Here is an 8657-nt window from a genome sequence, read left to right on the forward strand (position 1 = left end):
ACCCCATCCCTTTAGAAATTCTAGAGTTCAGTGGACAGGAGGAGGTTAGGAAACTAACCATAACCTCCAAATATAGATCTCATGCCACTGTTATGACCCAGCAAAAATGAAATAAAATAAGAAAAACTGTAAAGGCTTGGGGGGGGGGGGATTTAACATACATAGTAGGATACCCTATAATGTGTCAAAAAGTTTCATTTCCTTTTAATTTGATAATTTAATAGAGATGTTAATTTATTGGTTCACTGCCTCTCTCACAAACTGTTTACTAGTTATATTCAATCTCTATCATATCTACTTGTTGTTTCAGGTCGTAAATACCATTGGAAATGTGTTGGTGTCATTAAGGCTGAAGGTTTAAACATTTAAATAATCATAATTTAGTTTGATACCGATTTAAGAATAATGAATGTTGCTCTAGATCATTTTGTAGTATTATATTTGTAAAATATATTTTATTTAACTGTTTTATAAAGTATAAGGTTTGATATAAATTTGATAATAATAATTTTTGTTCGAGATCATCTTGTAGTAGTATATTTGTAAGTTATGATAAAACAGTTTTAGAAAATATGAAGTTATATCATAATTAATTATTTTCCACCATAGTTTATGTTTTAGCTTTGATATATATTAAAACAATTGTTCATATTTCCTGCATATCACTTAATAAACTTTTTTCATTGAAATGATTTTTTATAATTAACATACCTTTTCTCCTTAAGACCTGCCTATTTCTAGGTTCGGTAAAGTCTTTTCAGTGAGATGACTTTTTAACATCATATTCATTATATTACTATAGGTGCATTTATTAGTAATATTTTTGTTATTAACAATGTAATGCCTACTGTTTACACCCTGTTTGATAATGAAAGCTAATATTATTAGTTCAAAATACAAGTTTAGAAACAACATGTTAATTACTCTAATACTTATTTTTTTCACAATAGGGGGGAATATTAGTGTTATTACAGGAGTTAAAAAGTACTAAGTACAAGTTACTATTATACAAGTCAGTGCAATTGTATTAAGTATCAGTTTGTACTTTATTATGAAACAGAGCCCAGTTAGTAGAGAAATGTTATTAACATTGCTGTTTCTAACTACAATGTAAATAACATTTTGATCTCTATAATTTATTCTAGCCAATAGCGAAATGTTATAAATATTTTAAATAAATTAATGTAATTTTCTTTCACTCACACCTATTTATGCCTCAGACACGTTATATTTGGTCTTTACTGAGTATACAATTGGCCCATATCACTAAAATTGCCACAAAAATGTTCCAAGTTATTGGCCAAGTATACTATTTAAACAGATTATCCACATTTTTCATGCTGGTGTTCTGCAATAATTAGGATTGATCCCATTATCCATTTCTAATTCAAGATTTAAACCTTGGACTTTGGTTAAATATAAAGGTTATGATGGCTTAGCTCATTAAGTCAGAGGTCTCGAAGTTACTGGTTTTGTAACATTATACAGCTAATATGGAAACATTGTTTAAGTTTGAAATATTTAGTACTTATGCAGAAATAGAAAAAAACAGACCTGATGAAATTGAAGTACAAGTTTATTAAATTATTACCTTAAGTAAGCTCTTGTTTTAAATTTTACATTTAATTCCCACTTGTTCATAAAATTATTTTAGAAATTACAGCAGTTAAGATACATTTACATGCTATTCACTTATATATAAAGGAAAAAGCTTAAGTCACATAATACTTGAACAAGGAAGATGCTTATGCATCCCTAACCATCTTCTCATTACGTATTTCATCACTCCTGAAGTTTTTTAGAAAAACTCCTATACAAGAAGTAGAAGATTTATTAAAATATTTATAGACTTACAGGAGTTAACTAATCACCAAAATCTACCTAAAACAAGACCTGTTAGACTGTCTTCAAAGACTACAAATATTGTTTGGTTATTATCAGTAAATATAGGATTGAAAGTAGGGAAAATAAACTTATAATAGTTTAAAAAATATATTTCTATCACTTTTTCATCAGATCTTTCTCCACAGTATGGCATATCTAATTTAAAAAAATCCCAGAGAGAATTGATCATTAGGACAAACTCTTGTTGAATACAAAATCTATCTTTTGTTTCAACTGGCAAAATTCAAATATGTACATGTAATGTGCTAAAAAAAAATTGTAGAATTGTAAAATTTATCAATCTCCATATCTATTTTTTTTTTTACTAATTTCTTTCAGTTACAACATAATCACTGTAATAATGAACTGATTAAACCCATATTAGAAATAAAACAAAAGGATCTTCATGATAAAAAAATATATCAACTTCCATAAAAATTGAGATGTTGACAATGGAACACACTCAACATCTATTTTAGGTTATCAACATCAATCAGGTGGATGTTTTTACCTGAAGGATCTCTTTTTGATGTGATGGTACTTCCCAATTTAATTGGGCCACCTATTTTTGCAGACTTAATACTTTCTATTGCAATAATGTTCCTTCCCTCATTATCCAACCCATCTGTGATACCGGGAATCAAGGCCATTCTATTGAAAATAATAGCTCCTATTTGGATTTCAGATCTTACATCCTCAATGGACAGATTAAATAGGCAATGTCCAAGGCAGTCTCTTGCGGGTCTGGAAGCAACTAAACATATATCCCTGCACTGACTTGGCACTCTATCTTTCTCTCAGTATCACTTGTTCATAGTTGTGGTGCCCCAATAAAAAAAGACTTATATTAACTTTGAATTTCACTGATCACAATAAAAAAAAATACCATTTCCAGCAATTATATGTTTATAACACAAGGTAGATTTTATATATTTGTTTATAATTGTTGCAGCATAATTTAAAACTAAATGAAATAAAAATCACAACAAAATACTGTACATCATACCAACCCTATCTGCACCAAATTACTCCTCTGCCCTCATCAATTTTATTATAACAAACAAAAATTTAGACTTTAAGTAAGTAAATATTGTTTTACTGGTTGACTTCCAGTTCTGAGATTTAAAGAAAAACTTTTGTCAAACGGTCTTTGTTGTTGGCTTTAGGTATAAAGTTCCATCTTTCATTCCATGGAACTATATTCAAGGAAGTTTATGTCAAGGTGTAACTAGAATATTTCTTATAAAAACTGAAAATGCTGATTATTGAACTTACCATACTGCATATCTTCTAGTTTAACCTGGAAATTGCTAACAAAAGTCAGCTTCAGTAGATTATATATCCAATAAGACACTTTTTAATAATAGATAACAAAAAACAATGAACAGGTGAAGGATTTTTAAAGTTCAATTGAAACATTGAATCCTTTTTTGTAGCTTTCAAATTTTCAAAAAAAAAAATTTAAGGATGAAAAGCCTCCTATTTTCTTTGGATATTGTATTATTATCCTGTTTCAATTTGAACAACATCCAAAGTTAACTTTGGCTCTCACTTGTCTGCAGTTTTTTTTTTTGTTCACCCATACATTTTACAGTAAAAATAATATAATTTTGTAAATTTTATTTGATGTAAGGTCAGCACTTTATATCAATATTTTGGGGTTATTCGAGGGAAAGTCAACCTTTATTTTTTACTTGCAAATCATTTACAGGGAGTCAGTAACTAAAGATCTCCAAGTTGTTTTTAGTTCTGCCAAGTCAATATAGTAATATACTGAAATATTGGAAGGATTGCTAAGGTATAATAGAGATCAGAGGTTGAATATATTTCCGTCCTGAATTCTAGATTCAGTACTTCATAATTGGGTATTTTTACCCATCATTATGTAATTAACCTAGTTCTAAGGTCTACTCCAAGGTACACATAATAGTTTTTGAGGCTTGATATATAACAGGCACTAAAAAAATATTTTCAGATTTCACTCTTTGATTTCCGATGATGTGGCCAGATAGATTATCTTGTTAGTGAAATATAGAGCTTCTGATTACAAATCATCTAGAAGCAGTCACATTTCTTAGCCAGCTACTATCGACCATGCAATGAACGAAGCTTTGTGTCTAAGGATTTTATTAGAGCACAGAAGGCTGTACTTAATTGAAGTGTAAGTTCACCAACTGCAATATAGTCTAGAACACTTTCCAGTATTTTTAAACACAAAATTAGGAGTATAATTAAAACTTAAAAAAAAAATAAATAATGCAAAAAATTATATTTATTTAAAAAACATTTTGAGTATAAAGTTTTTGTAAGGAAATATATTTCTTCTTCTTGCATTTAGTGCAGATAAAATTTGATGTAGGATTAATATAATAAGTTTAGAATAAATTTCTGAGGAATAATTTCACAATAGAACGAAACTTGATTATCCAAGAGATTGATACAGCAGGGGGCTTATATATTTGTCAGAATTCATTCCTTAGATGTGCAACAGGGTTTAGATTTTGACAATTATTGGTTGAAAACAATGCAGGATTGAAGAACTTTTTTAAAGCAGAGAGGTCACTGCCTCTTACTTTTTTTCTCCAAGTACTTAAGTAACTAATATTAGATCCATCCCACTCTAATGAAAATGGAAGATGTCTTTGAAATCGCAACAAGATTTACTCAGCTCTATTGGTCCTTCATGGACAATAATTATTTCTACTAAACTTGATTATCCAGTACATTTCTACGTATGTAAATATAAAAGACTGATATGAAACATCATGAATAAGTTTAAGACTATTTTAGACAAATTAAAAATTAGATCAAAATTGCGTAAGACAGGTTGAGAAACTTGGATTTTAGAATTTTGAGAAACATTTTTTTAGAATTGAGCTTGGTTTAAATAAACATAAATATAGTTAGTTAATTTCATTAATAAGTTATAAAAAGAGAAATAATAATTAAAATGCAATAAGAGCTCACATACCATTTTATTGGTAAGTATTTTTTAGACGATTGTGTAATACATCAGTCAGACGCTTAGTAAATTGTAATAAAAAAAAAAAAGGCCAATAAAGGTGTTTAATATTAGATATAATAAATTTACATGTTTAAGATACTCATTCATGTCCAAAACTTTAAGATAATAAATCATTTTTATGTATTATAAATGTTATCAATTTATTTTCAGCCCATTTTAAACATCTTGTAACAGGTTTATTGGTACTAAAAAAAAATGTTTTTTTTTCATTATAGAGGCACTAGCTCTAGACACAAATTTATTTCTATTTACATTTAATGGATATACTAAAATTGCTAGGGAATATTTTTTATTATAGAATGTATGGCAAGGCTTTAAAAGTATATCAAATTTCCAAATAAACTCTATGAGTTCTTTATGAAAAAATGTCATTTCATAAAAATATCTAAATAAAATTAGTTACTCCTTTACTCACCATCGAAGAGTAAAGTAATACTTTTAGATTATGATTTGCTTTAGTTTCAATAATGATGTTTAGTGTATTTAGATATATTAAAAAAATTAGTCAATACTGACACATTTACATTCCTGGTCTTAAAATAGAGAAGGTAAAAAATAATAATGGAGATTACTAGATACATTCAATTTCATATTATATGTCAAAAGAAATAGAACTTTCATCAATTTTATATTTCAAAAACTTAGATAAATTAAAACAATTATCTTTCAATTTTTTCAGTTACAAGAAACCAGGTTTCGAATAAAGTTTAAAATATCAGCAATTTCTTTCATTACAATTTGGTAGTTCAGAAAAAGTAAAAATCCATTTATCTAAACTTTCAAGAACCCTACAACTAATGACACTTAATTCTGTAAATTTGATTTTAAGTGCATATAAAAAGTAATAACATATGCACTTGATGGACTATCAAAGGGGAATAAATAACCTACTGATTTGATTTCATTTATCAATTAACAAATGCTTTGAGCTTAAGCACAAAAAGAAAGTGCTTTTAGAATAATTTGGCTGATATCGGCACTTCCAGCTACAAACCAGCAAATTAAAATATAACTGTCAACAATAAACAAAATCAATGTTATAAAAATATGGCTTTATTTTACTTCAACTGCGGTGGAGTTCTTAAACATTAAATATTTTGAATAACATATTTAAATAATTAATAATAAAATCACATGGTGTAGTTAAAAATATAGCTTGGTAGTGATAATTTCGAAATAAACTAAGGAAATACAAAAGAAAAGAATTTTAATCGAAAATCCCATTTTGAATTCAAAATCAAATAAATTTATTTGTATTTACCTCAATAGCTCTGGCCTTGTTGCAATATATGGCACTAAATAAACCTAATGAACCAGAGCATGGTTTATAACATTTTTATAAATAGACTATTCAAAAGGCATTTCTTACTCATTAAAGCATTGGCAACAATCTGAGTAATATCAAAATTAGGCATTTTTTCATGACTTTAACTTAATATGAAAATACATTCTTCAGAAGACCATATCATCTTTCTTAAAATCACCATTTAACATAATTGACAAACCAAGTATTTTATAACATTAAACACTGCTAAAAAACTAAATCAATGCTAATTAATTTTATAATATAAGTTTCAAGTTAGGAATGTAAATCAATATTAAAATTATCAAAAATCTTTTAGCCAAGCTACATTTTTCTGATTTCAATACTTAATAATATTAAAAAACAAATCAATTACTAATTACAAACTCAAATTTTAGGAACATAACTACATAAATAACTTACATTTTATATAAAATTATCATTGGATTAACAGTAAAAACTGAATACTGCTGTCTTAAACTAAATAAATATCAAACCCGTATGATTTAAATTTAAGACAGAAATATGTATAATAAAACAGCCACTTGACAATCAATGACTTAGAAAATATTAAATAACCGATCACTTTAAAGTAGAAGTATTTGTATTACAGAGTAAGGCATTTAAATTTAAGTCACATCTGATGGTTTTATTAAACTACACAGCCTAAATAATTTCACAAAAGTATAAACATCGGAGAAAAAAAAATTACTAAATTATAATTACAAGTGATGTTTCAAAAAAATAATTGATTATTATCATTATAATGTTAAAAAGAAAAACTTTGGTTTTAACTAATTTTGACATTATCATCTAAACAGCAACAATAAATAACATACTATGAGAGTAATTGACTTCACTTTGAACAAAAAGTAATGAAATTTAAGCAATGAAAACAAAGCGTAATAATAATACTTATGTTCCTTATAACATAAGTAAAAAAATAAACATGATTCCCTGGATTAAAATTATATATATATATATATAAATAAATATATATATGAAACATACATATATAAGAATTAGTTTTTAAAAGCTTTATTTGAACTGAACAAGAAACAAAAATGAACACAATTCAAAAGTGATTCATAGGTAACATACATCATGGTTAACAATTTAAAAGACTTAATAGTTAACAAATGAAATTTACATAGCACCATTTTAAACTAGAGAAAAAAAAAGGGGGGAAAGACCAAAAAATAGAAATCACAGATATTCAAAAAATTAAATTTGGACTACAAAAAAAAAAAAAAGGATAAGAAAAAATCAGAGGAAATTAATGATGAATGGAAACTACTATTCAACATTTATAATAGATTCTCTTCCTTTTCCAACACCAATCCATTTAACTGGAACACCAAGGAGTTCCTGAATTTTCAAAACATAATCTTTGGCTTCCTTGGGCAAATCGCTGAATGTTCTTATATTTTCAATTTTAGTTTTCCAACCAGGCATCTTAATGTAATTTGGCTGAAAACAAATCAAGGAGATCACTAATATACAAAACAATTATTAATGAAACATATTTCATTAAAACAAGACAAATTTCTATAAATTACATACAGTTAACAAAACATAATTATTTATAACTGTAATTTAATTTAAATAACAAAGGAGCATCAGTACAAGTATAAATAAAATATTATCAAACACAAATATACTCATTACCTGTACAGAAGCAAGTTCATCGGAACTAGATGGAAAATAGGAGAGCACCGATCCATTATTTACATAAGAAACACACATTTCTATCTCTTCCAAAGTATCTAATATATCCAATTTGGTAATACAGATGCTAAAACAGAAAATACAAAAAAATTAATATAATATAACAACCCCATGTAGGCTATAATAAAATATGGTGTTAGATATAGGAATAAAATAAGAAACATGATCTTATAAGAATACATGAAAACTAAAATATTTTAAAAACGGCTGAGTTAATTTTAATTGACTGAAAATAAAGATGGAAAAATCTGAAAATAGCTCAAAGCATTATATCAACAGCGGGAGTTACTAAAAGAGTCCACCCTTACAATTTCTTAACTATATATAAAATCATGATAACACCAATAATAGACTATGCCTCTATAATAAACAATGGGTCTAGCTTTATAAAACATAGTTTTTTATTATATAAAAAAAAAAAAAAACCTGAAAACAATACTAAATACATAAAAGTATTTCACACAAGTCCTATAAATATTTTGCAAGCTGAAGTAAGTGAAATGCCTCTTCAATTGACAAGAGATCGAATAATTTCAAAATATCTTCTAAAAGTAGCATCTAATAGAACCCATCCTCTAAATGACTATCCAGAATGGCACCTTATATTTTCCAAAAGCGGGAATCATAGTTCAAGAAATAAGACTTTATTTATATATGTATGTATAGTTGACCGTAAAAATTGATATATAGGGAGATGGTCAGGGTTGCGGTCAAAAG

At 27.0% G+C, this 8657-nt stretch overlaps 2 protein-coding genes across 5 annotated transcripts in view; one reads left to right on the forward strand and one right to left on the reverse strand.

Annotated features, from left to right (window-relative positions):
• The window catches only part of LOC106681940 (nucleoporin SEH1), a 25131-nt gene extending 24615 nt beyond the window's left edge, over positions 1-516 (forward strand). For both annotated transcript variants that reach the window (XM_014422542.3, XM_014422543.3), the window contains exon 10: positions 311-516. In XM_014422542.3, the coding sequence (XP_014278028.1) occupies positions 311-369 (59 nt within the window). In that variant the 3' untranslated portion in view covers positions 370-516. The remainder of the gene's footprint in view (positions 1-310) is intronic.
• A 5430-nt stretch (positions 517-5946) lies between these two features.
• Positions 5947-8657, reverse strand: part of AdSS (adenylosuccinate synthetase) — a 24765-nt gene continuing 22054 nt past the window's right edge. For all 3 annotated transcript variants that reach the window (XM_014422539.2, XM_014422538.3, XM_014422537.2), the window contains exons 9-10: positions 7881-8007; positions 5947-7682 (exon numbers count right to left, since the gene is read on the reverse strand). In XM_014422539.2, the coding sequence (XP_014278025.1) occupies positions 7509-7682; positions 7881-8007 (301 nt within the window). In that variant the 3' untranslated portion in view covers positions 5947-7508. The remainder of the gene's footprint in view (positions 7683-7880; positions 8008-8657) is intronic.

This window comes from Halyomorpha halys, unplaced genomic scaffold (assembly GCF_000696795.3).
Source record: "Halyomorpha halys isolate HHAL.00 unplaced genomic scaffold, Hhal_1.1 Scaffold375.1, whole genome shotgun sequence".
Classification (NCBI taxonomy): domain Eukaryota; kingdom Metazoa; phylum Arthropoda; class Insecta; order Hemiptera; family Pentatomidae; genus Halyomorpha; species Halyomorpha halys.